Source organism: Neolamprologus brichardi, chromosome 5 (assembly GCF_056152115.1).
Source record: "Neolamprologus brichardi isolate AB-2024 chromosome 5, ASM5615211v1, whole genome shotgun sequence".
NCBI lineage: Eukaryota > Metazoa > Chordata > Actinopteri > Cichliformes > Cichlidae > Neolamprologus > Neolamprologus brichardi.
The window spans coordinates 22,189,461-22,217,314 of NC_142108.1; the positions used below are offsets into that span (position 1 = coordinate 22,189,461).

At 38.2% G+C, this 27,854-nt stretch overlaps 3 protein-coding genes and 3 non-coding genes across 6 annotated transcripts; all 6 read right to left on the reverse strand.

Moving 5' to 3' along the window:
- Positions 1-676: 676 nt before the first annotated feature.
- On the reverse strand, positions 677-11,159 carry ahcy (adenosylhomocysteinase). The gene is made up of 11 exons (XM_006783026.3): positions 11,000-11,159; positions 7,910-8,100; positions 6,607-6,682; positions 6,202-6,354; positions 4,854-4,966; positions 4,251-4,458; positions 3,619-3,706; positions 3,400-3,517; positions 2,696-2,818; positions 2,449-2,520; positions 677-1,978 (listed from the first exon to the last, which is right to left on the reverse strand). Exons 1-11 carry the CDS (start codon positions 11,025-11,027, stop codon positions 1,847-1,849), a joined length of 1,302 nt encoding a protein of 433 aa, XP_006783089.1. The 5' UTR covers positions 11,028-11,159; the 3' UTR covers positions 677-1,846.
- LOC118453694 (small nucleolar RNA SNORA17) lies at positions 3,013-3,145 on the reverse strand. The gene has a single exon (XR_004843409.1). It is a non-coding gene; the product is annotated as a small nucleolar RNA SNORA17 (small nucleolar RNA).
- LOC148102783 (small nucleolar RNA SNORA17) lies at positions 5,654-5,786 on the reverse strand. Its single transcript, XR_015719096.1, has one exon. It is a non-coding gene; the product is annotated as a small nucleolar RNA SNORA17 (small nucleolar RNA).
- On the reverse strand, positions 6,990-7,122 carry LOC118453695 (small nucleolar RNA SNORA17). The gene has a single exon (XR_004843410.1). It is a non-coding gene; the product is annotated as a small nucleolar RNA SNORA17 (small nucleolar RNA).
- A 5,616-nt stretch (positions 11,160-16,775) lies between the features above and the next one.
- On the reverse strand, positions 16,776-25,152 carry chmp4ba (charged multivesicular body protein 4Ba). The gene is made up of 5 exons (XM_006783025.3): positions 24,816-25,152; positions 19,893-20,070; positions 19,382-19,496; positions 18,790-18,910; positions 16,776-18,668 (listed from the first exon to the last, which is right to left on the reverse strand). Exons 1-5 carry the CDS (start codon positions 24,997-24,999, stop codon positions 18,604-18,606), a joined length of 663 nt encoding a protein of 220 aa, XP_006783088.1. The 5' UTR covers positions 25,000-25,152; the 3' UTR covers positions 16,776-18,603.
- Positions 25,153-26,226: 1,074 nt separating this feature from the next.
- LOC102786615 (ciliary microtubule inner protein 1-like) lies at positions 26,227-27,527 on the reverse strand. The gene is made up of 4 exons (XM_006783024.2): positions 27,428-27,527; positions 27,080-27,161; positions 26,437-26,535; positions 26,227-26,361 (listed from the first exon to the last, which is right to left on the reverse strand). The coding sequence occupies exons 1-4, from the start codon at positions 27,484-27,486 to the stop codon at positions 26,227-26,229; spliced, it is 375 nt and encodes a 124-aa protein (XP_006783087.1). The 5' UTR covers positions 27,487-27,527.
- Positions 27,528-27,854: the final 327 nt, after the last annotated feature.

Below are 27,854 nucleotides of genomic sequence, written 5' to 3' on the forward strand. Positions count from 1 at the left end.
GAAAGATTATCACAGTATTTATGCCATACAACTAAACATTTATTTAAACCTCATTTAGCAGATGAATTGCTTGTGACCTAAGACCCTAGAAATATGGACATGAGTTATACCACAGACAATGGTAGGAGGACAGTTTTATCTTCATTTGGGAATTTTTAGCAACCCTATGAAAAATCTTCAGGACTGTAATATACACACACAAGTGAAGAATTTTTTAATTATCTGCTGCTCTACTCAAACATGGTAATACAGTAGGCTATCAGTTGGCCAGAGTGAAAAATGTACTTGTCAAATAAGGCAAAAAGGACTTGTTGCTTTTACTGTATATAAATCAATCGTGCTTGTGTGTGGTAACCCTCCAGACTCTGAATGAGCCAAGAATAACCCCAAAGGTTTGTTTCAGTTTAGTGAAAGATCACAACATGGATTAAACTAAGAACTTTGTTATGGTTAGAACCTGCTTTGTCATAGCTGCAATATTAAACACAGATAAGGCTATGAAAAAGGCTTAATATCAATTTAAAACAGGCAACGAACAAGCCATCACGTGTTTCAGCCAAATGTTTTCTTGACCCTACCTTTCAACCCAATATAAAGAGTCCTCCTCCCCCACATAAACACAGAGAGATGCATCACCTTACAACCATACGAGGAGAAAGAATTCAGAGTCGGCATGTTTTTCCTTTTTGTTTTTTAATCGTCACTTGGCAGTTTCAACATTAATCCATCACTTACAAGCAGGTTAAGCCTGCATTGAGGCTTTAACCGTTGAAGGGAAAAGACGGGCACTTCACCTTCACCGTGATCCATTTACACCCAGCATTACAAGAACCTGACTGGCCATAGTGCGTAACGAAAAGAGTTGAGAAGTTGGGGCACTGCAAACACTTTGGCCCTTCGAGTTGAATTACATTAATTACATCAAAAGGAAGAAATGAGGCATCAAAAGGACTCTTAAATCAGGCAAAAACGTTACGTGCTTTGGTGGTACTTTGATTACTTTGGCTGCGATCAGTGATCAGTCTGGATGAGTGGTTATCGCTTCAGGACCAATCCCAGTTTTTTTAAGACAGCTTGAGTGCAGTTTTCAATTAAGTGCTAACACATGTCATTATTAGTGTGAACACACTGGAATCAGGCCAAACATTTGCCTGGCTTAAGATGCGGGCGAAAAACCTGTCCCATCATGTTCCACCTTGGGCCGCTATGAGACAGAGAGAAGAGTTTAGATAGAGAAGCATGAGGATTTGTTTTATTCCATAAACAGAGAGGGAATGACAACCAGCAAGAGAAATTCTCTTTAACAGCAGTAGCACTTGATGGCGTTTTGGAAGAGTATGGGCGAGAAAGAGGAGAGATAGCCGAGGAGTTTGGCGTGTGTTGGTGTGTCAGAGCAGAATAAGACGAGATTAAAAAAAAAAAAGAAGCTTCCACAGCTTCATATATTTATTCTTTATAAAAAAAAAAAAAAAACTAACCATTTAAAGCTACTGATGGAAGCTTTGGTGGTAAAATGGCATCCGCCTAAAGTCTAGCTTCAACCAGAGACGTGTCGTTCAACGCTCGCTAGTTAGCAGAAGCTACCATTAAGGGTACCGTTTTCAAACGTCAGCATCACCAAATGGATTGCCAGATGAAACTTGTGAATTAATGTCTTTAGCATTTCATTTACAGGCTGAGGAGAAGAAAAATGTCTCTGTATCCCTGAATCACTGAGCTATTGTCCAGCCTAAAACCAAACACAGCACCCAGAGTGCAACATGGTTCAAGTGCTCCCAAACACCAACACCATTCTGGCCACACCTCTTCCTCTTTCTTCTCTTCTTCCCCAGACTTGCAGGGGAGCTCAATAACGATAGTGGTCCGGTTTGAAGGGCCCCTCGGTGGGCAGGCCCAGATACTTGGCCTGCTTTTCTGTCAGCTTGGTAAGCTTCACTCCCAGTTTATCCAGGTGGGCAGCTGCCACCTCCTCATCCAGCTACAGGCACACAAAGAAATAATAAATGAGCGAAAACATGTTAAATAAAGATTCCTTATTTTTCTTTTCTGCCTATTCAGTTTTGGGTTTTTTTGCATTTATCCTTCATGCTTTAATGTCTGCCTGAAAATATTAACAAGCAGAAACTTAGAATTTCAGAGGAGATAATTTGTTTACAGTGATTATTTAGTCCCAGAGGAAATTTTTGGTCACATCTTAAGATATAATAAATTACTGAATAAAGGTATATAAAATTGCTTTTCACTCAAAAAATAAAAAATAAATAAATAAATAAATTCTGTTTGAAAATCAATGTCTTTACACATCTAAAGAAATTTGACTTAAGAAAAAATAGAGTCTAGTTTAAGTAAATATCTGACATTTCCTATTCATGTCCAACAAAGTGCAAAACAGATACAATGCAAGTGCTGCATAAGCATAAGCAGTATTATCACAGTGTATGTTCTGACCTTCTTAGGCAGGAAGTAGACTCCCAGAGGGTACTTCGCAGTGTTTGTCCACAACTCAATCTGAGCCAGCACCTACAGTAGAGAACTTGGATTTAATAAAGACTACAAAACAATTATAATGTTATCACTTTGTTTCAAAGACTTTGGTTCAAAGTTCCAAATGTTAATAGAATTCTAGTGTTACAGATGAAAGTTTACAGCATACATAATAATTTTTTCTCTAGCATCGCTGACTCAGCCTCAGTACCTGATTGGTGAAGGAGTTGCTCATGACAAATGATGGGTGTCCCATGGCACAGCCCAGGTTAACCAGCCTGCCCTCTGCCAGGACAATGACGTGACGACCGTTCTTCAAACGATAGCGATCAACCTGAGGAGTCAGAGGAGAATCAGCAGCTGTGCAGGGACAGTTTAGACATAGCAGGAGACATCTGCTCATCCTTTGTGTTGTGTAACGTCTCCCTGTCCTCGCTTAGGCTTTACCTGAATATTTAGCCAGCTCCTACAACTACACATGTATCAGGGTGATTAAAAAAATGACAGCTGCAGTACATCTTATGTTAACCTGTTGGTGGGAATAACTCTGAGTCCCCAATGTGTTTTAGAGTCTCAGTGTAAACCACCACCAGTTTCTCTCTGCCACCTTATGACACAGCTGCAACACCAGCAGTTGGACTGTAACGCCTCAAGGGGCAGTAAAAAACAAAAAACCTAACTCATATTGGGGTTTTTTTTGTTTGTTTGTTTGTTTTTGTGCTTGTTTTCCATGTGGAGAACTATTTTGGCCACCCCCCTCATGACTAACACACAAAACAACAGAATACAGAACACTTCAACATTCACCAACATCCTATTAACAATAATCCCATCTTAATATACATTTTTGTATATACTCTATAACCAAAAACACAGAATTCTCTAGAATCTTTAAGTAGCTGTCATTGTTCTTACCTGAGGCTTGACATTGATCTTCTCAGCAGCATTTTTGTTGAGCCAGCTGACATCAATCTCACAGTCAAAGTGTCCAATATTACAAACAATGGAGTCATCTTTCATTTTCTCAAAGTGGCTGAAGGTAAACACATTAACTTATAAGCCACTTTTTAAATGTGTAAGAAAACTCAAAAACAATTAAACAGTTTGAAAGACATGAGAGTTGGTCAAACATACTGTCCCATGATTATGTCTTCACAGCCAGTGGTGGTGACAAAGATGTTTCCTTCCTTACAGGCCTCATCCATGGTTGTAACCTCATAACCTGCAAGACAGAGGAGAAAAGCACTGTTTCAATTACAGAAACCTGTTTAAAAAATACATTTTATACTGTGTGTGTGTGTGTGTGTGTGTGTGTGTGTGTGTGTGTGTGTGTATGTATGTATGTATGTATGTATGTATGTATGTATGTATGTATGTATGTATGTATATATATATATATATATATATATATATATACATACATACATACATACATATATATACACACACACACACACGCACATACATATGTGTGTGTGTGTGTGTGTGTGTGTGTGTGTGTGTGTGTGTGTGTATACACACTTGCATATTATATATGTTTATCCTTTAAAATACATAAAATAAAAAGCCCCATGCATGGGGCAATGATTGATTGATTGATTCATGCATACATGCATACATACCATACATACCATACCATACATGGGGCTTTTTATTTTATTTTATTTATTTTAAAGGAAACATAAATAATGGGAGCAATCCTTTTTAACCTGTTGGGAAACTTGCATATTATATAAGTACTGCACAGTTTTGTCATCCTCATCTACCTTCCATAGCAGCCTGAAGGGCATTGATGGGGTCAATCTCAGTGACGATGACACGAGCGCCGAATCCTCGCAGAGCCTGGACACAGCCTTTACCCACATCACCGTAACCTGCCACCACTGCAACTTTACCAGCAATCATCACATCTGTGGCTCGCTTGATACCATCGATCAGACTCTCCCTGCAGCCGTACAGGTTGTCGAACTTACTCTGTGGGTGGGAAACAATGTTATTACATGGAATGAAGAGGCTGTTCCAGACTGAAATGAGGCAGAAGAATACAAGCTGACAGGTTGGTGTTATTAACTCAAAATCTAGTTCAAACTCATTCAATTAGCATTATCATCACTGTTTACAAAGTAATTCACCTCATAAACAGATAATATTTTACAACTACTCCATTATCTTCAAATCTATAGGATGGAGAAAAATAGATCACCAGATAAGTATTCACAAGGTCACACATTTTACAGACTAATTCAATCAGGCATATTTATAAACTACTTAACATATTTATATTTCCATGAAGGAATAAGTCCACTAGCAAGAATGTTTATATTTTTATACATCATAGGCTGGAGATCAAAAAGCTCAGGATTGCTCACCTTGGTGACAGAGTCATTGACGTTGATGGCAGGGATCTTCAGTTCGCCCTTTTTCAACATCTTGTACAGGTTGTGGACACCTGTAGTGGTCTCCTCCGACACGCCACGGATACCTAGAAATACAAAATTGCTTAAAAACCTGGAACTTTATATAAACCTTGTCTGTGACGAATAAATCATGAACACAACTGGTCATGCACTACACTTATTATAGATGTTTTCAAGCTACAAAAAAACAGTAACAAATAATGTACATAATAACTAAACTCTCAGTGGTTTGGTGTACCCTGTACATAGTTTATAGATTTTTTTTGAGAATTTTGGCCATAGCCATAAGCAACTTCTGGCTATCACTGAGAAATTAAGGACACTGCATGGTTATACAAAAAACAATACAATCAGTCAGAAGGGATTCACACTTTTAAAGAACATTAGGTTCATTAACCTAATGCCGTTTTAAAACAAGACCTGAAACTAGTGAAAGATACCATAAACTCCTCTTGAAAGGTCATATATCAAGTGATCAGTAGTCTTTTTTGCATCTTCAAATCCCACCAGCAGGAATGAAAGACATATTTTCCTTCATGTTTTACCATAGCAGTGCAGGATTTTTTACTGTGGTGAAAAATGAACACACAATGAAGAAAAATGTTCACAAACAACAAATAGAAGATTATTGGGACTTTGAGGGTAAAAGTACCTCTCTTACTTCTTTAGTTGTAAAGCCACTATTATTCTGTATATACATGACAGCTGGATTTTAACAGGATGTTTGGTCATGCAGTACACCTTTGTGTGAAACTGTCGGTGGGAATAACTCTGAGTTCCCAATGTGTTTTAGAGTCTCAGTGTAAACTACCACCAGTCTCTCTCTGCCACCTTATGACACAGCTGCAACACTAACAGTTGGGCTGCAACGCCTCAAGGGGCAGTAAAACTACGTGCATTAAAGTGCAAAAAGAGCTTGAGCACCCCCCCCCCCCCCCTTCCCGTTTTAGCATTTTCCCACTACGCTTAAGATAATGGATCATTGACTGGAAACAAGTTTTGCACAATACCAAGAGCAAAACTATTGTTATACCATGAGCAAACAAGTCCAAGAGAGTTCTACATGAAGAACTTAAGAGCTTGGAAAACTTCTATGAAAAATAAGAATGCTTAAAAAAAAAGAAAAAAAAGAAAAAAAAAAAAAGAAAAAAACATCAGTGTTCATATTATTAAAATAATGTGTTGCAGCTGCTGTATGCAGTGGCCAAAAGCTCAAAGAAAGATTGATTCATGCAAGATTTCTTAAGAATAACAATAGCAGCTTCATTTTACACCATGAGTGTAGGTGCATAAAACCAACCTGCCAGCAATTTAGGGTACTTTGTGTGGACCAGGTTGGTGAGGTCTCCTCCATCATCCAGGATCATGTTGAGGGGCTGACCATCTTTGAAGTACAGGGTCTGTTCAATGCACCACACATACTCCTCATCTGTCTCACCCTTCCAGGCATATACTACAGATGGACAGAGATATATTTAGTAATGTGCTTTATTTCTAAAATTCAGGTGTGTATATTAAAAAGTCCTGACAGTTTTGTCATTTATTTAAAACATATTCATGGTGCTTTGGAAAGATCTTAAGAGCATGTACTTCCTCCTAACTGTCACTTCCAAGATTTAAAAAAAAATTAAGAATGCTTGCAGAAAATGAGTCAGTTCGGAGACTAATTATCAAATTCATTTTTCAACTTGTCAGTGTGTGTTACCTGGAATGCCAGCCTTGGCGATGGCAGCAGCAGCGTGATCCTGAGTAGAGAAAATGTTACAGCTCGACCACTGAACCTGAGGAGGAAGAGTGTGGGTCAGTTTAGGCACAAAAAACTGAAGCTACAATCACACACACTAAACAGGAAATCACCACAATCTATGAAATAAATATTTACATGAACCCAGGTAACCTAGCTGTTGATGAACCTCTGTGCTAATTGATTTTATAAACAACGTGTAAAGTGACATGTTAATAAATAACAGCTTGCTGGCTTTGAGTGCATTTAACTGGTTTTCTGGCAGGATTCTTATTTGGACAGAAATGTGTAGATAACGGAAACCAAAGTCCAACTAAAGCAAGCTACAGCACACTGTGTACTCAACTGTCGGTGGGAATAACCCTGAGTCCCCAATGTGTTTTAGAGTCTCAGTGTAAACTACCACCAGTCTGTCTCTGCCACCTTATGACACAGCTGCAACACTAACAGTTGGGCTGCAACGCCTCAAGGGGCAGTAAATCAGTCACAATGGCATGCAATGACACCTGGTGAGAAAATCATTCAGCACATCTAGATAAACTTTAGCAGCATTCGTTGATTTTTAACTTGAGATTTTCCAATCATCACAGTCACCCTTTCATAATGTAACATTACATAATAAATCAAGGTAGGTTTTTTGTGCACATAAAACATGATTTTTCCTGAAGTCAAGTTGTTAGAAATAAACCTTAAGGCTATTACCTTATGGACAAATGTCACTCAATGCTGCCATCTACAGTTCAATACACTTACTAACAGTTTTAAATATGCAAAGTTGTCTGTAAGTCAAGTCACCACCAATACAGACAAAGTAAAACCAATTCAGGGAAGAAGAAAAAAAAAGGGGGAGGGGAGATTGTTATTTGTTCTCTGCTAGGTCTCAGGGTGCAGGTTCTTGCAGGACAAGACCAGTTGTGGTCAGAGAGATAAAACCAACATGATAACAAGATACCACGGCCTTGAGGCGCACAGAAGGGGAGAAAAGCCAGACTCCAGATGGGTTGTACCAATAAATGAATCAATTAATGTGTCCTGTACTGTAGTTGTGTGGACGGTCTGCACAGTCTTATCGAAAAACAACAGAAAGGATTTTGACAGATCTATATGCATCAACTTTAAAGGGACCTACAGTTTGTTCTCAAAAAGACATTACTATGTCGAAATGCATAAAGTAAGAGGGCATATGTGCCCTTGCACAATGTAGGCGAAGTTACTGGAAGCTCTCTTGATAAATAAATACTAAAAGGCAGCTTTTAAATGTCACCTCAGCTCCGAGAGCAGTGAGGGTCTCGATGAGAACGGCAGTCTGCAGGGTCATGTGGAGGCAGCCGGCGATACGGGCTCCCTTTAGAGGTTTGGACTGACCGTACATCTCCCTCATCTTCATGAGGCCAGGCATCTCGTTCTCTGCCATATCGATGGCCTTACGTCCCCATTCAGCCAGGCTGATGTCAGCTAGAAAAGAGACCGCAGGTTGTCAAAAGGAGTACAAAGATAAAACTGATTAATGCAATAAGCTTGTTCTCTGGTCTGGCATTCTCAGGTGGATGTTTTTTTGTCAGGTAAAGCCTCATATATGCATCAGACTTGGTCTGTTTATTCAAGTCCAAAAGTTTAAAACTTGAGTGTTTTTCTTTAAGCAAAACACTTGTTAACATAAATAAATAAAAAATATAAGACAGTCATAACACTCATACATTATTTGCCTGGAGTGTTTCATTTTTTAAAAACAACTAGTTGGGGGGGGGGGGGGGGGTAAATGCCTAAAACCACATCATCAGGTGTGGTTTTGCAAATCAGCAACTCTGTTGTGCTTTAAACTGCAGTTTTACAAGTCTCAAATAGGCAAATCTAATAGTTTTAATTGCACTGTCCAAAATACCAGCAAAATTGTGTGCAAGTTTAGCACCCTGTGCATACCCAGTTTCGTCTGCACAGATTTCTTATATAAAATTGTATAATCTTCTCTTTTCTAATAATCTTGTTGTAGGTGGAAAATTCACATGACCACAGATGTGAGAAAGCAGATTTGCCCTTTTGGAAGTTTGTCTCTACATTCCCTTCTTTCATTTTCATAACAGCTGCTGTTGCACAAGTTGGCCACACTGAGGAAATAAAATCATGTCATGAACTGCATGCAATAAGGAAGTGTGATTATCCTTTTCAAATTGGAATGAGCCAAGTAAGCCAGATCTTTACAGAGAGCAAGTAAATCTACAAAAAGTCTGTTTGTTCTTGATCCTGTTTCTTTGTTAGCACTTCAGCCTCTTGTTGCTTTGTATGAAGTGCACTTTCAGAACAACCATGTGCCTATATTAATATCAAACCATTCCTACAAAGAGTAGAATGTGTCATGTCATGTACATTACATGTAAAATAAATATAATTTCTGACAACTCAATGAATAAATATTAGGATTCAACAATGAGGTTATTCAAAAGTGGAGCAGTTCTTACACCAAATCTGATACTTGTCTTTGCCACAGACAACAGTAAATTACATCTTTGGCTTTTGGAGGGTTTTTTTTATTATTATTTGTTGCTTTTACCATTAAGAAAGCAACTAAATTTTTAAGTGTGTAAAATGTGTGAGGGACAACAACAATGATGGCCAAGTGGCATTAAAATTAAGTTCACTGATTTGTTTTCCCTACAATGCCATCTGCATATTTGAAACCTACCACTAGTTAAGACCTTATTTATACACCTAATTTTTCTTGCTTTTTTGTATTTAGACTTAAATACACAGCAAAAATTCCAGATCTATAAATACATTTTCTGACCACTGTCATAATAATTTAATAACATAAGGCAGCACTACCAGCCTTGCTCTCAGAAACATGCTGCTTTGGCTTGTTACTGTAATCATAGCTGCCGACCCACTACAATAGCCTTCTGGTTAGGGCTGTGCAATAAATCACATTTTAACTTCAAATATAAACAATACATTAATTTTGAATGCGACAACAGAAAAACTAGTTTTGCAACAATTCGTTGTTTCAACTATGAATACACCTTTTTACTTGACAATGGCCCCCCCATAAAGGTCATGAATCTATTTTTTCTGTTTAGTTATAATTAGTAGTTCAAGGAAATAAATTAAAACGTGCATTTCTTCTTTCATAAGTTTATTAAACTTACCATTTCTCCAAACTTAATGTAAGTTTGTAAAATAATTGTTATTTATATATAATTACTGACCGACTGTGGTTATGATTTTTTTTGTAATCAAGCAGCACTTGGGAAGGCAGTGTACAATACAAAAGACAGTACTGATTAAATGTTTGTAGTTAACTACTGATTAACCATTTGTAATTGTACTTGTAGTAAATGAGTGTTATTGCATATATTATTATATCACAAATTAACAGATTCGGCTATTGTGTTAAAACTCTTGACCCTTGGATTGCATGCGGACTTCGTCTCATGCCTATCAAATAGCGGGACATTGCCTAACAGCTTCTGTTTCTAGTCAGCTGCAGAATATCATCCACGACAGGTGTGGTTCACATTTGGTGCATTTCAATAGACCAATTGTCCATTTTTATGGCAGACATAGAAGCACAGTTCAAATTTATTAACAGCTCATTTATAGCAAATTGTGACTGAGAACCACGTCTAAATCGGGAACAAAACTATCAAAACAAACAAACAAACAAAAAACCTGTATTCCAATAGAGTGGCCTGACATCAACATTAGCAAACACCACGTGGAGTGCTTCCGTTACTAGTTTGCAAGTCGCATTCAGTGCAGCATTGTCTATGCCTGTTCTTGTCACTCACGCAGAAACTGGCGGTGAAGCGCAAGTCATCACGGGAGGTGCAGTTTACAAACACAGCTCGAGCCAAGGGTTCTTAGCGACTCCGGTTCCACTGATAGACTACAACTCCCAGAGGCTTTGGGTGAGCTTTCTGTTCACGGAGCAGCCCATGCCCGATGCAAGTATGGCTGTTACATGTCGATTCATTCTCAGAAATGAATCAAAGTATGCTTTATTCGCTTACCGGGAAAAGGAAATCTAAAAGTTTACTACTAAAATGACTAAGAAACACCAACAAATTAACTGGACAGCTTGTTAAACTGCGGTAATAACATAACACGTTTCACCACATGCTAGCAAGTTAGCAGTAATAGAGTCCAGAAAGCCCTGCAAAGTCTGGGATAAGTAAAAAATTAGTCTTAGGCATATAAAACATTTATTTCGGCATACGGTTGGCTTCTATACTAAATTAAACGCCTATGGGAACCGTTACCCAACCTGCAAACTTAACGCATTACTAGCTAACTAACCGCGAACGTGCTTAGCTTAACTTGATATACAAGTACGGCAGAAACAATAAACATTGACACTGACCAACTTTGTAGGGGACTTTCCCAGACATGGTTGTTTTGTGGTGTTACGTTCCGGTAAGGTTGAGAGAAGCGGCAGCCTGGCCGACGGACAGAGGCAGAGAGGGAGGGACGAAAACATGACGGCTCGGTTTTTATCGTCGAAGCCTCATCCAGGCGAGTTCACTCGACAGGGCGACTAGAACGCGCTTCTCTTTTGAACTCCGATTGGTTGCAGCAGCTCCCGCCCCACGCGTAAACGACTTGATTGGGTAACGGGTGATGTGGGACGTCCAGTCAATCGTGAAATGAGGTCTTCTTGACGCGAGAAGTTTGAGTGTGTAAGCAAGTTCAGGCTGGACTCTGTCGGTGGTTTCCTGGTTTCTAGATAAGTGACAGTGTAAACTACTTTATTCGTGTAATGCCAACTGCGAAAGTTGAATAACATTTTGAACACAGGCAGATGCTTCACGGTTATTCCTACACATACTGCGGTATTCTTCCTATATAGCAACTTCAATAGGGTCATCTTGTAAGTTTTTCCTTTGTTAATAAATATGTTTTTTTTAATAATATAATTTTTGTATTGGGTCAATTTAAGGCTGCATTAACAGCTGAACTCAGTCTCCAAGAACTATGAATTTATGCTTAAGTGGGAAAACAAAGTTGTAGGTTTTTTGGAGGCAAACATATACTATATCATGGAAGGCCACATAAAATCACAGAGCAGGAAGCTGAGGCGCATAGTGCGCAGAGGTCACCAGCTATCTGCAGACTTAATGCAGTCCTCCAAACTTCATGTGGCCTTCAAATTGAAGAGCAGTGCATGGAGAGCTTTGTGGAATGGGTCTCTATGAGTGAGTGGCTGCATCCAAGCCTTCCATCACCAAGCACAATGCAAACCATTGGATGCAGTGGTATAGAGCATGCCACCACTAAGACGTGTTCTCTGTAGTGACAAATCATGCTTCTCCGTTCAGAAATCCAATGGATGAGTCTAGGTTTGGTGGTCGCCAGGAGAACTTGTCTGCTTTGTGCCAAGTCTAAAATTTGGTGGAGGGGGGATTATGATGTGTGGTTGTTTTTCAGGAGTTGGTCTCTGCCTCTTAGTTCCAGTGAAAGGAACTCATAATGCTTCAGCATACAAAGACATTTTCATGCTCCCAACTTTGTGGAAACATGTTGAAACAAGAAGGGGTCATTCCTGTTTCAACATGACTGCACACCAATGCATAAAGCAAGGTCTATAAAGACATAAAGAGCAACTTTGGTGTGGAAGAACTTGACTGGCCTTCACAGACTCCTGACCTGATAAAACCACCTTTGGAATGAATTAGAGCTGTGAACCACACCTTCTGATCCATCTAAATTCACAAATGTACTTTTGTAAGAATGGTCAAAAATCCCCCAAAATACACTCCTAAACCCTGTGGAAAGACTTTCCAGAAGAGTTGAAACTCTTATGGCTGCAAAGAGTGAGGCGACATTGTATTAAACCCTATGGGTTAAGAATGGGATGTCAATCAAGTTCGTGCGAGTGTTAAGGCAGGTAAGTGAATACTTTTGGCAGTGTAGTGTATTTATCCCACAGGTTTTTCAACTTTTTGGTTTATTCACACAATATTTTATAATATTTAATAATTTTAAATAATATTAAAAAATGTAATATGGTTAGGTAAAAGTTGTGTTTTTTAAATGTTTTACTAATGAGATCAAGTGGTCAGTAGGATCATATGTATGCTTTGGTTCCTAAACTTTGACTGGCTTTCAAATCCACCGTAGTCCTGACATCTTTGTTGACATTTAAACCCTGCACGCTATGAAAATGTGTGAGATGTTTCCTTTATTCAGTTAATTACACTTTAATTTGAAAATATGTTAATTTCATTGTATCTTGTTGTTCAGGTCTATCTTTTTTAAAAACAATATTTTTATTAATTTTAATTTTCACAAACAACCCTTAATTACATAATATAATATGGTGTACAGTTCACAGCAATAAAAACAAAACAAAAACAAGCAAACTGAACACAGAACACCAGTTCAGATCCATACTAACAATACCTGGGGTCCCAGTAATAATATACAGCACGAGAACTCAATAAAATCCTTGTAGTGAGACATCAGGTCCCACATAGTTCAAGTACGGATCTCACACCATAAAGAATTGGTCTGTTTTTGAGTGTAATATACATGTAAGATATTCCAGTGGCACTAGATCAAACACTACTCTTTGCCAGCCTTTAACAGTTGGTACTTTTTCATTAATGCACTGCAGTAGAAGATTGTTCCTCACCGCATAGGTGAGAATACAATACAACCTATTATTATTCTTGGAGCGCTTGGGAAGCCCAGTATGAGAGACACTGGGTCCATCTACAATTCAAAACCCAAAATCTTCTCTATTTCAGACAGCACACCAGACCAGTACCCTTGCAGTTTCAAACATGACCAAAAGCAGTGAGTTCTGTCTAAGGTCTACCTTTTTACTCATAATACCTATTACTTGCCTAGATTTCTAAAGCTTTCATGTTTATATAGCATTTATGTAATTATTTGTCTTTATGTGCCAACATGATTCATATTTCCAAAAACTGATGCTTACAGTAAATTTACAAAATACACACACACAGATAGTTTCGTCTCAGTGAAACAATCTGTCAGGTCAGTGGAGCCACCCAGTGTATTACAGCCTGTAGACTGGATTACCCAGTTAAAGCAAGTTCATACAACCACTCCCAGACAAAACCAAGAGTCAAAAGTGTTTAACCACTTCAATTGCCAAATGCTGCATGCCAGAGAAAACGGAAACTGCCCGTTAAAAGTAGGGACACTAGTATAGGCTTTCAGACAGTGTCATCAAGTAGGCACTGATAGTCATGCACTCGGTTATTAACAGGAAAAAGGCCATAGCTGTTCAATCACAGATTGTGCATGGTTCACTAGAGGATATTTGCACAACCGGAGCTGGAGAAGCAGTAACGGAGGACAAACAACTGAGCCATCTTTGTATTGTGAGGAAAACAAATTCCAATAGTGCAGATTAGACCTGATTAAGCAGCTTTTTGCTTACGTGTGCAGAGAATTTGACTGCAGTTTAAAGGTATGTTAGGTCTAGAGTGTGCTGGACTCATACTATACAATATTTGTTTATGATAAGATTTGTCAGTTTAATGTTGTGAGAGCCATACATTTTTGTTCTGACTTGGCAGTGACGTGACAGTATGCACTGGTCTCTAAGCAAGGACCTAAACACCTTCTGTAGCTGATACTATAGACTTGTTTTGTTCTGGTAACATTTAGTGCATGTCTACAGTCCTGTATAATTTGTTCATGTCATGATATAGGATGTCTGGGATCTCTTGGTATTTGCCTAATGTATAAAACCTTCTTTAAAGAATTATTTAGGTGAATAATTTTCTTCTGTTTTGCACTTTCTTCCTGTGATACATCCAGATATTATAGATGATTCATTTTGCATTTTGAGGCCTGTATAGTAGACACAGACATATATAATATAAGGTGACTAGATAACTGGCATATAAAAATACCACTTGATTTCATTAGCTTGTGACTAGATGAGTGGCTTAAAAGCTCAAAGAACATGGCTGAGGTTTAATCTTCTAACAGATAACCTTGTGAAAGAAGGCCAACAGCTGTCACCCGTATTGTGGGTTGTGTCCAGATCCAATCCGATCCGGTTATCAATGGATATCTCATATTTTCAGTTGCAGTACTGCGCCATTAAATGTCTATGACACAAATGTCTATAACAGGTGCAAGCATTATAACCCTGGATGTTTTATCTGTTTTTTGGTACTTCACTAGAGAAAACTGTAACATTTAACATAACAAACTTTTGTTTTTTTCAAGTTTCATATCACAAAGTGTGATAATTTATAACATATCATAAATCTCAGTTTTACCAACATTTTGATACCATGCTCATTTTCTAACCCCAATTCCTTCTGTGTCATTTTGCATCATTTTGTAGTGTAAAGTTCAATTCAATTTACTTTTATTTATACAGTGCCAAATCACAATAACAGCTGCCTCAAGGTGCTTTATATTGTAAGGTAGACCCTACAATAATACAACAGAGAAAATCCCAACAATCACAGGACCCCCTATGAGCAAGCGCTTTGGCGTCAGTGGGAAGGAAAAAAATCCCTTTTAACAGGAAGAAACCTCATGCAGAACCAGGCCCAGTGAGCGGTGGCCATCTTCAAATCAAATCAAATTAAATCACTTTTATTGTCACATCACATGTTCTGGTACACTGGTACAGCGCATGTGAGTGAAATTCTTGTGTGCACACTACACAAGCAACAGAGGTTTGCAAAATACAAGAAACATAAGGAAAAAACCAAATATAAGAGCAGGACTGCGACCGGGTGGGGAGAGGGGAGGAAGACATGACAAAAGACATCCTGTGTTATGAGCAGGATTTTGAATTCAATTCTGGATTTAACAGGGAGCCACTGTAGAAAGTGCAAATGAAAGAAAGCAGTCATACATATTTGTTTAATGTGCGCATTGAAGGAAACATCCTGGTCAAAAACGACTCCAAGATTCCTCACAGGTAATGGTAATGCCATCCAGAGTAAGCATCTGGCTAGATTTTTAGGACTACATACAATAACCTTAGTTTTATCTGAATTTAGAAGCAGACGGGTTGTTGGTGCTTCTCACTGTCACCCAGCCGTCCTGTGTTCCTGGTGGAGAGCTAACGGTGCCTACGCTACCTTTGGCTGCAGCGTTTATAAGGGCCTGGCTAGCTACGGGTTTTTCGAGGGTGCAAAGCCAAGTCTCCAATTCAGTGACCCTGGCCTCCAAAGCTGCAAATAGACTATATTTATTACAAGTACATTTGTTGCTAAAGGGGGCTGAGCAGTAACTAAACATCTGACACAAAGACCAGGAAAGTGCAGCAGGGACAGGTGAAGAGGCCATGCTGTTAGCGAGTCACAAAAGAAACAGTGAGTGAACACTGTGAATATAATTAATGAGTGACTCAACAGAGAGTATGAGTATAAAGCAAGTGAAGATTACACTATGAAATAAGACATTATCTAGAAGTTTTTAATTGGCTACGCTGACAACCTACACAAAAACAGAACAGGAAGTGACACTCTATCACAGAGAGAGTCAACATAAGTGATATATTTTTATACTTAATAATTTGGAGCCCTCGGTGCAAATTGCTAACATGCAAGTTGCATTTAGGCTCAGGAGTTGATCCCAAATTCATCTGTTGCATGCATCTGTGTAAAGGTTTACCTGCATGGTAACTAAAAAGTTAAATATGATTAACACAACATAAATACACTGAAATGGAGTAGAAGGCAGGCAGTGTGCTGTGATACATGTACCTCAAACCGTTAATGTACTCATTGTTACTGCAGTCAGGTAAAATGAACAACTTTTGAGGGAAGGCAGGGTCTCCACAGGTTTTAAACATTACAAAAATGGACAGGTTGAAAGATGAAGGGGAAAAATAGAATGATGACATAAACTCCAGATGTTTGCTGCCTGAGAAATATATAAAAGGTAAACTAATTCCAATACAGCAGTGCAGACACATTGAGTCTCAACTTTATTAAGATAAAATGTATGTAACCTCCCACATAAACAACAGTCATGTCTGTGACATGGAAATTTTTCAATGTCCAACCGTATTTTACAGCCAAGCTGAGCTAAGATGGCTACAGGTCACATTGTGGTTCTGATATTTGAGGTAAACAGAAAAAAAATTCTATATATATTATATAAAAATAAACAAAAACAAGCATTGGCATATGCAAGTTTTATTTCCCCGATTTTATTTTATTTTATTTACATGTAAGGATTGGGGTTGACCCATTCTTAAATGCATAACAACTGAGCACTAAAAGTTTCACCTCTTAATTAAAATGTGCAAGTTATGTTTGAATTACAGGAGAAAGCCAGTCATGATCAACCCCAATTTGTACACTGAGAATTCTGTTTCCCCAAGAGAAAGAAGGAGATGTAGCTGCAGCTATAAGTCAAGGGACAAGTGAGCAGAACTTGCTTATGTCACATTTGTAATCAAGATGACCAACATGGAACAAATGCACCCCATGCTTGTCACACAGTGCTGAAAAATCAATTCGTACTACAGGTGAGTTTAAATGGGGTGGGGGGTGGGAATCTACCTCACCATCTTAATTTGACTAAACAAGAGGTCACTGTGTCAAGTCTCAAAAAACATCACACTCACACATCATCTTTAAATTCAACCAGCGTAGGACTTCAGATATAGTCACTGTGAAACCACAGACAGTACAAGATATCAGGCACAAACGGATCCAAGGTGTTGTAGTGTGCCCTCTGGCAGCTTTACTGGAGTAACAAGTTGACTACATATTTCTGAATGACTGGTCATGAAGTTAGAGCAGCCTTATGTGTGCTTTATCAGAATGAAGACCGGACTAAGCAGAAGCAGCAGAGGCTTTGGTGTCCTGAATATTGGTCATTATTACGGGCGTAGCTACTAATTTGTAAGACTGAGGAAATGTAAAGAGTGCTTATGAGAACTGAATGGATTCAACTGCAGTTTGGCAAGTTTGAACTTGTTGTTGTAGGGCTGACTGATCTGATTTACTGGTTTTACTGTTACTGATATTCTCATGCCCTGTTATGTTATGAAAGACTGCTTTTGTTGGATACAAGCAATGACATCAAGCTAAGAGAGTATAGGATAAAACAAAAAACAGAGATGGAAAGTAGTGGAGTAAAATATGAGGAGCAGCAAAAAAAAAAAAAAAAAAAAAAAAGCATAAACTGTATAGCACTAGCAGTAAATCATGCTTGGTAGCTTATGACCTCTAAAAAGCTTTTTTTTTTGGTGGTGGTGGGGTGTTCACCACATGCCGTTATTAGTAGGATGCAACTGATTAGATGACCCAGATGTTTTTCTTATTACACTTCAGCAGACAGAGGGACGAAGACATCAAATCTTGGATCCTTCCATTAAAGGATTTAATGTAGTTTACGACAGTAGCAGGTCTGTAATTTCACAGTGACGTTTAATGAGAAAGGCCTACACGTTTTAACTTTTCTGCTGCTTTTGGTAGCAGCAGCAATGGCTTGCTGTCATCTTTGTAGAAGAGCTGAGAGATGACGATGCAGGAAGCAGAAAAATTATTTATTGTCTTTTTTTTCACCCCCAAAATGTGTTGAATTTTCACATTCGAAACAAGCCTTTAAGCCTGTTACTCCACACACCCTCCCAAAAAGTATGCACCCAAATGCTCATACACAATCTTTGATATATAACCACAGGCTGCTGGGCATGAAGTTATTTTCCCTCTATGCCCCTTAGAAAAAGAGGAGTGCACAGCTGGAGCAAAGAGATTCATTCTGTAACAGTAAACTGAGAAAAAAAAAAAAAAGCCTGGGTTCATTTCTTTTGAAGTCATAAAAATATGTGCACAAGTGCATACTTCAAAGTTGGGGTATGGTTAGATATTGGGAAGTAGGCTTTAAGACAGAGCAGCATGCCAGCAGCCAGCTCAGCAGCCCAGAGTCCCCATCTCTCTTCCAGATGCCTGGGATCAGTCTGGTAGCAGGGAGAAGGCCACTAGCTAGCTAGCAGGGCAAGCCAGCTCAGTTAGCCGCCCAGGCCTCGAGGTCTGCCATCTCGTCCTCGTCTTCTTCCACCTTCTTTTTGGCTAAAAAGGAAAAAAGAAAAACAACATTCAATTTTAATTTGAAAAAAGGTATATTTTAGTCAAATGGATGGTGCACTGAACTGAACTAAAACTAGTTTTGTTTTTTTATGTGCCATTATACCTGGTTTGGATGGAAGTGATGTAGACGGTACACTGGGTAGATTTTCTGTGCCTCCAATCTCGAGAAGATTTTTGTCCAGCTCTTCCTGTTCCAGCTCCTCCAGCTCAGCCATGAGTTCATCCTAAACAGAGAAAAGAACAAAATGAATCAGATTTATGTAGATCAAAAATAACTAGACAGAAGCCATTTAGTAAGACAGCAGATGTAAGATATGTATATATTTGCTTTACAAATCATTTAGGATCTCAGTTTTATTTTCTAAAAACCAGACTGAAAGAAAAGCATTTCAACCAGTAACTATCAGCAGTGGCTCCAACTCACTGCTTAAATGAGGCAGCAACTACAGAGACATTATAGGAAAGAGGCAAGTCACTCACTGTGTAGTCATATTGTCACAGTAAAAATGTAAGCAAGTGTGTTTTGACTTTTTTTTTTATTAATGTTTTCATGGGACACTGTATCTATAATATGAATTACTGTAACATTTTGCTGTGACATTCGTTTGAAAGCAAAATCTAAAACATCAGCCTAAAGGCTTTTAGTTTTTGTAGGCCTCATGTTTTTTGTTGTTTGTTTTTTGTTTTGCTCTCACATCATCATAGTCTTCCCCAAAGCCAACTGGTCTAGAGATCACATCTGAGATTTCTTGGGCAACCTCCTGTTGTTCTGTGATTTCTGCCATCAGATCGTCTACTTTGTCGATGTCCCTGTGAAACAGGCGAGTCAAAGATGGCATGTAAATGTTAGTAAATATATAGAATTATACATTCTACAACCATGTAGCCGCTAATAATAGAAAAAGAACTAAATTTACACTGCCAAGTACAACACACACACACTTTTTACTATAAATGAATCTGAGGGCACAGATCTGAAGAAAAGGGGAAAAGGAGGAATTATTGAAGGGAACAAAGAAGGGGAAGCAAAATGGAGAAATAAAGTCTCATGACAGAACATACGGGGAAAAGTAAAAAAATAAAAATAAAGAAATAACAGAAATCCTGTGGTAAATAAAAGCTAGAACAACAGTTAAAAAAAATGAGAAAAAAAATTATGAAATAACAAAAGACTCTTTTGAGATACTACCAGAACTTCTCTCATACATGTTTTCGTGTGCGGCCTTCATTGCTTTAGCTGCAAAGCCCATGTTCTTGAGCACTTCTGTGTTAGTGTTGGCGTTCTCCAGAGCTTCCCTCTGGAACTCAATTGTGGACAAGGTTCCGTCAATCTGAGCCAGCTGCTTCTCGTAACGCTTTTTCCTCTTCAAGGCCTGTAGAGCCGCTGGACAGGAAAAAACAAGAAGGGGAAATAAACTTAGCTTAGAAAGCAGCACAAATGCTCACCAGTATTCTATACTTTTTTTTTTAATTAAAAAATGAAAAGAACAAAACATATGTGAATAAATGTTGCTTATTTGCCAAATACTACTGTGCAGGCCTTTTTTTCTTCCTATACACAACTGATCATGAATCACAAATGGGATCGATAAAGAATTTGACCTATAAGCAGAGTCACTATTGGCTAATCGGTATCATTGAAACCTTATCACCATCCCATGACATCCAACATTACAATCAACAACGCAGCAGCAAAGCTTGCTTTGTGCTGAAGTGCAGTAAATGGTTTCATGCTGTCATCACGAAACAAGACTCAAATGGATAAAATCCTGTTTCAGCCAAATCTCTGCATGAAGTCACAACATGCTTCAGTCAGAATTTTTAGGTTTGTAACTCACTGAATTTCAACAAGTCCTGCAGCTCATCAAGCTCACATAGGCCCGGATCAAACTAAGTTGGAAAGCACAACATTTGGAAATCCAGTGATGGTTCTTTGATTAGCTGAGAGGATTAAAAAAAATAATACATTTATGTGTGTGACTATAAATGTGTATTTTGGTTCCTGTGTTCTTCAAGGGAGTGGGGGTTAAATACAAACAAACAAACAAACAAACAAACACTACAGCCACACACCTATACTGGGAATTCCCCTTAGGTGCTTACATAGGAAATCACCTTAACAATGGAGCAAGTGAAACTTACAACTGACTCAAATCTGCTGACTCACAAGGAACTAAGAAAAGAGGTTAAAAAATCTCAGGACCTTTTTTTCCAAGTGCAGATCAAATTGAACTGCACTTGTACTGGAAAAACAAAACAAAACAAAACAAAACATCCACATGAAAAGCACACTCAGCAGTAAACACATTCATATCAATTCAAAATGTTGAACAAAGTTGTCCAAATGTGTTTATTACTTACAAAACAAAACTGAAATGTTGCTGTTGTACAATTACAGCAGGTTTAATACATATACAGCTCAGTTTGATCTCAAAAACTGGTGATCACAGATTTGTGAAATCTGAAAGAGGTCCTGCACTATTTTATAAATATAAATTGAATGAATGAGCGATTTAATTATTGAAATACTTACTGAGGGCCTTTCCAAGAGCCTCAAAATTATAATTAATGTCAAACAATCTTAAAATTATTGAGTATATTCAGACTTTTTGAACAAACTACAACTGATGCAAAGTAGAATAATCCCTATAATGGAAAAGATTTGAGATTTTCTTTGTGACACACTAAAAAATTAATAATTTAAAAAACTATTCAAGATTTCTGCCCATGTATTGCAAGTCAGGTAGCATGATGGTAATTCTTCTTCTTCCCAACTTTAGCTAATAAATCTAATTAGTCTATTTTTCATTGTTATTAGTCATTTCATATTTAGTCATAGTATATCCTAAGTAAATATAATCATATTGCTGCTATATTACATTATAAGGAACCATATAAACAGGAAAAAATGAAAATAAGCCCGTTCCTCTTAGCATTTTTTCATTTCTGAGCTAAATAATAATGACAACAATAACATCAATATTGGACAATTTCTAAGACATGCTAAATGTTCCTCTAAATAGCAGAAGATAACCACATTAATGGGTCAAAATGTCCACATATGCGAATGTTTAGGTTAAAACCATTAGTCTTTCTACCACCTGTATAATTCTATTCTTGGTCACATTGCCCAGGGAAAAAAAAGGGCCTCCGATACCTTGGATATACATCTTAAATTAAAGTTATGCATACAAAAGAAAACAGTAATTAGTACAATACTCAAGATTTAGCACAATACCAACATTTTCATATATTTCTCATAGAATCAATTCTAACAGTAATCTGTGGTTCCAAAAAAATCTAATTTACCCCACAATAACTTTAAATGTCAAGGTAATTGCTTGGCCTGTGACCAAAACTCTCTAAACTAATGACATTCCTGTCAGCTGCAGGTATAGTTTGTTCCAGTGCTAGTTCACAATTCTTGATATGTCATTATTAAACTGCTTGTTTCTTTTTGTGGTTTGAGAGTGAGGATGAAGTGGGTTGGTTAACGAATAAACTGTTAAAGGGTTAAGAACATTTGAATTTTTCTTCAACACAACAATGGGAGAAATGTAAGAGGCTTCTAAGAACACAACTTTGTTTTGTGGAAAATAAAAACAAATGACAAAACCATGTGATAAGAGAACTGGTCAAGACATATGAATTTGAGCAAACATTATTATTTAACTCCAGAAGTGCACCTATGACGCATTAAGGTGTGGTTTGTTTCTAAGGTTACGTGACCACTGTTTCTACGGTAGCACATTTACATACCACAGCCAAATATAATAGAGGTGGGGCTGGTGTCTAGATACTTTTAATCGTTGTTTCACAATAAAAGAAAAAGGGAAAAAAAAAAAAAACCTGTTACCTTTACATCTTTACTACTTAATTTACAGATTAGAGTAGATGAAGGCTCTGCTTAAAGGGGGATATTTCTTGCATATTCCTCAATAAATGCACTGGGAGTGTAAATCAGTCAACATACTTGAAAACCATATAACTGTTAATGTGACAATTCAGTTTTATGGGCTCTTTTGCATGAGATACACTTTGATGATGATGATAATGATGGGTAGTAATCTAGATTTAGAGGTTTATGCAAAATGTGAATGTAATATTTCCTCACTTTTGAGGAAGAAAAATGGGAGAGGACAGCTTCAGTGCAAGACAGGAACTATTCATAGTATGCAATCAAAATATGAAGGTTTGAATACAACAATTTATTATATGACACCCAGACAGCAAGGCTACATTTTACAGGAACATTTCACCACCTGTCCACCTCTTTTCTTTGAAAAGTCTGTCAATTATAATCCACTAAACCTTGCTTCGTGGCCACAGCTGCCATATACCACCAACACACACACATCCACACACATGCACACCTTTAGCAATCTACTTTGTGCCTGGCCTTTTCCACTAGCAGCCAGACAGCAGCTGACAGTTTCCATTTGATCAGATTATATCAGCAGCCGGACCTATTCCTAGACTGATAACATCATTAGCCAACATCACACAAATCATTATCACATTATGTGGGTTGCAGAAATGCATTCAGACTCCATGTTTCAGTCTCAGAGGTCGCTCTAATTGGGTGACGTTTTGCTTTTCCTGCCACTCTGCTCCTTTTTAGTGACCATCAGCAGTCTTCATGCAACAAGTACAATGTCGAGTCCATTTTGGTCTATGGCTACTTCGATGAAAAAACATAAGTGTCCATGTGAAAAGCGACATCCTGAGTATTATAGATGAGACGTGGTGAATTAAATCACTAATTCTTCAGTAATTTTAATAGGAAGAAACATCCATTTAGTGGTAGGCTGCCAGTAAACCAAATAAAGAAGTAATAGAAAGTAGAAAATGTGGAAGAAAAAGTCAGAGGTGCTCCTTGAAGTACAGTAGAAAAATGTAAAACCAAGCAGTGAAAACAGTGACCATGAATCTAAGAGTGCAACCTTGCAGCTGCCAAGATTACAGCAGGGTTGGTATGTTGTCATGAGGAATTTATGTATTGTGTATAATCAGTCACCCCAAAGATAGACGGAGGCTGACTTATGGGATGAACTATGTTGAAAATCAGGTTTTGGAGAAGGAAAGATTTTTCCGATTTAGATCACAAAGACTTTAAAAATTACTTTTAGGTGACAAGCTCACAGTGATAGTAACTGGTGTTAAGCCAATAGTCTACTTCTGCTTGGGTCTTCACGCCATGACAATCAGATCAACCTGTCATTTGTCTAGCTGTTCTACTGCTACTCAGTTTAGCAGGCACACATGCGGTTGACACCGTTTAAGTGTAATGGCTGCACAGACATTCACTCACTCACTAATAATTCTGTCCTTCAAATATGTATCCATTTGATATACATATCTAAAATCACGGTATAAATTTACAAAACTGTGAAAAGTCCAAGTCTGTCACTGTAATAGGAAGGTTACAGAGAAGATAAAGATACTAGTCTTAAAAAAAGTAATGTATTTAAAATGTGGATATAACTTAAACTGTAACAGTGCATACTGCGGTATGAATCTATGACTGACAATGCGCTTTATATGGTTACATGCCCAAGAATGAAGGGTGATATACTGTAGATTAAAAAAGGACACAGGGCTAAGAAAAAAAAATGGACAGAAATTAATTGTAAGGTATGACCTGTTCCAAAAACAGCTCCAGGCAAAGCTTTCATTTTATAAGATAAACCCAAAGTTTGGTGTTATTTAGCAGTTGTTTTTTAAAAAAAGACACTGTCTGTCAAGAGAAAACAATATGAATATGTTAGATTTCGTAAATATTTAGAACAATACCTGGATATATATATGCATGCAAACTTAGTTACGCTCATAAACATCAGTTTAATATTTGGCTGCCCGAGTCTTCGAACCAAACTTTTTGTCTCTTGTTTATTTTATTCTTTACAGTTTTTTTCTCCCCTTCAGTTGTTTTATAGGTGCCAGCCAAAAACTAGACATTTAAATATGGAGTCTTGTCGCCGGGTGGACAGACTTGTTTTCAGGTATGCAGCGTGTCAACTAACAACTTCCCTCTTCCTTCTGTTGAGTTAGCCTCAGGCTAACTAAGAAACTAACTAGCCGTTCTGACAATTTCATTAAATCCGACGCAGTTTACGAGCTTTTCCTCACCTCGTTTGTTTTTCGTGCCGTTTTTCTTCGCCGTCACGAGCTCCTGTTCAATTTTCTTCTCTAGGAAATCCTGTTTTTTGGCCAACATCTCCTCGGTGTCTCTGAGTCGCTGAATAGCCTCTTGGGGTGTCGGCGCTTTCCCACCCTTACCCCCGCTTCCGAATATCTTGCCAAATAGCGACATGTTTCTAGCTTAAATGTAAACTTTAACTGGTGGGTTAACCGTAGATAAAGTCCGCTGACTTTCTGATACCGCACAGGTAAAAAAATAAAATGTGCGTCCCTCCCTGTTGCCGAGGCTGTTGTTGTTTTTGTCTCTTCCGCTTTCAAAGCAGGCCTCGTGATGTCATTACGTCAGCGTGACTCATGCGTGGAACTATGGGGAATTTCACAGTTGAGCAAACTAATAAATGCTCATTGTGGTTATTACCAGTCAGACGTTATATAACCTGTTTTAAAACACCGTAATTGGAAAAGAGTGGTTAACACATAGAGACAGGGAGTCATTCAGAATCAGATTCACATTTATGGGCAATTTAAAATCATCAGTTAACCTAACATTTGGACCGAGAGAGGAATCCAAAATACTCCGATGGAGTAGTAAGAAAATCAAATCACAAAAAAAAAGCTCGTTCCGTCTCATTACTTGTGGTAATATTGGCTAATTTAGTAGTTACAGTATTCTGCCTTTGAGGGGCAGTATTGTGACACAGGTGCAGATTTATCAGTGATTTTATGTTAGTCATTTTATGTTTTTGATGCTATTGCAACTTGTCAACACAAGAGGGAGTAGTAACGCTACTTGGTACTGCCTCAACAGCCACTTAATCAAGGTTCAGTGGTGCTCAGGTGTGATGAGATGGGACAGAGGCAAACGTTTCTTTTTCTTTCTTTTTTTTAAAAATCTTGTATCATTGTGAATGAGTGGATATCATCATGTATACACTCCACACCAGTTGGTGGCGGTATTGCACCATTTTGATGTTTGCCAATTGCCAATAAAAACATAAAGAAGAAGAATCATCACGCATGGTCATGTTAGATCCTTTGGGGAGAGTCTAAAGAAAATGGACTATACAAAACCTGAGCTTGATGCAAGTGGTATATGGACATTGTTGAAATTAGAAGAATAAAGAATACATTGGTTTTTTTTCAAGGAAATTTTCAATGGACCATTAATGGACAATTTTGTAAACCACTTGTCATCTCATCATCTGTGGTAGTTAATCTTCGACTGGCAAAATTTATGCCCTACGCTGAGTCTGAAGTCAGAGTTGTGAAAGATTTATTTGTTTTATTAATGTGGAATAGTGTCAAAGAGACAATGAAATATGCCAAATATGCTCTAGTCATCAGTCATTTATTAAGTGAGACAACAGTGGCCGAGTACTCAAATACAAGCAATAAAAGGTCAGCCCAAATCCTTCAAAAAACTACGCCTCCCATGACGCACTGTGCTGTACTTTTCCAGCTGCAGATGTGAGTGACCTGAACGCCAACCAATCATGCCCTGAGTTGTCTGAGGAACAGGAGGTGAGGGGCTAACCTGAAGGGGAAAAAAACCCAAAACCTGTCAGATACATGAGAAAGATAGATAAACATATAGATAGCCAGGTCATACATGTATGTATTTTTCTGGAGGGGTCAGAGGTCGTGTAGTCAGGTGCTGGGGAAGCTCCACTTTGACTGCCTTCTTCAGCTTCACACTTTCCACCTCATACTAAAATGCATATAAGAAAGAAGTTAGATCCACATATGTGGAATCCGGAGACCTTAAACAATATGAATGTTGTGTTTATTCAAACATTTGATTTGTAATTTGTGGGACTGTTTGTAATAATTAACTGTATATAAAAGATAGACATAGGCACTAAAAAGTCACCCCCTTTTCTGTGATATTTCAAGCTATGTGTTTGTGTGTGTGTGTGTATGTGTTTGTGTGTGTGTGTGTGTGTGTGTGTTTAAAAAAAGATGGATCTGACTGAGAAATCAAGCTTGAAAAAAAAAAAAGCCTAATGAGGGAATGCAATCTGACACCAAAGGAGAGGGGCCCCTTTACTTTAGTTTTATTTGATGTCCATTTAACTGATGTCTGACTTGAGGGAGTATTTCTTGGAATTTCTGTCAGTTTTTTTCCACATGTTGTGGACTAGAAGGGGATCTATGATTGTATCCTAACCAGTGGACAAGTGTTAAAGGTCCTGTGCTCCACTGGTCACCCTTCATTCAGTAAAATGAGTGGTGCTATCTGTGGCTGTCTTTACCTCCTTGTAGGCTTCAGACAGGAAGCCCCACTTGTTAGGCCAAACTTCAGCCGAGTGTTTCTCAGCCTTTACATGCGCTTTCCTAACACACAAATACAAATATGTTTTTTTTAATCATATGTGGTACCCTGCATCATACACCAGTGGAAAGAAACAAGTCGTTCCTCCAGTTTCAGCACTGTCTGCAAATCCAGAAAGAGCTAAAGGTCTCACTCCAGTCAGAGTAATGACTGCTTCACATGCCATTGCTCAAAGAAGACCTTCCTAGTAACTCAGCAGATATGCAAGAACATATTTTTATAAAATTTGAGTAAAATCAAACATAAATAAAATACTGTGACGATTTACCAGATTTCATCCTGATGCACATAGTTGATGGGTTCAGATGTTTGCTGTGGCTCTGCCATCTCTCCTGACCAGCGAGTGTTCGTGTGTCAGACTGTGTGGCCTCTTTCGCTCTGTCCAGATAATGTTTCATCTGTGTGTAAGCCTTGCTGATAGGCCTGTTTACTGTGGTCATGGAGATAGGTTTCCCTGACACATATACCTCTGCAGTTTTCTCTGTGTGCGTGCGGCTGTGTGTGAGTGTGTGTGTAACCGTGGTGACAGTGGGATGGATGAAGCCTTGGAGGGTTGCTGTAAGCTCAGACAATTTCGTTTTTAGTATCATACTAGGTTAAGCTGCTAAGTAGCTAACATGAGCATGCTAACATTCTCAAATAAAATGCTGTTCTCGCAAAGAGCTAAAGTGACCCCAGGGGTCTACCAAGAAGCC

Excerpts from the sequence above, each read along its gene's own strand:
- ahcy (XM_006783026.3), bottom strand. The coding sequence starts at position 11,027 with ATGTCTGGGAAAGTCCCCTACAAAGTTG. Across the intron at positions 2,819-3,399 it reads AGATCAATGTCAAGCCTCAG|GTTGATCGCTATCGTTTGAA; the intron begins GTAAGAACAATG and ends CTGACTCCTCAG. Across the intron at positions 1,979-2,448 it reads TCTACTTCCTGCCTAAGAAG|CTGGATGAGGAGGTGGCAGC; the intron begins GTCAGAACATAC and ends GTGTGCCTGTAG.
- LOC102786615 (XM_006783024.2), bottom strand. The coding sequence starts at position 27,486 with ATGGCAGAGCCACAGCAAACATCTGAACCCATCAACTATGTGCATCAG. Across the intron at positions 26,536-27,079 it reads TGTCTGAAGCCTACAAGGAG|TATGAGGTGGAAAGTGTGAA; the intron begins GTAAAGACAGCC and ends TATGCATTTTAG. Across the intron at positions 26,362-26,436 it reads CTCCAGAAAAATACATACAT|GTTAGCCCCTCACCTCCTGT; the intron begins GTATGACCTGGC and ends TTTCCCCTTCAG.
- chmp4ba (XM_006783025.3), bottom strand. The coding sequence starts at position 24,999 with ATGTCGCTATTTGGCAAGATATTCGGAAGCGGGGGTAAGGGTGGGAAA. Across the intron at positions 19,497-19,892 it reads AAGGCCGCACACGAAAACAT|GGACATCGACAAAGTAGACG; the intron begins GTATGAGAGAAG and ends CCTGTTTCACAG. Across the intron at positions 18,911-19,381 it reads TTGGGGAAGACTATGATGAT|GATGAACTCATGGCTGAGCT; the intron begins GTGAGAGCAAAA and ends TTCTCTGTTTAG.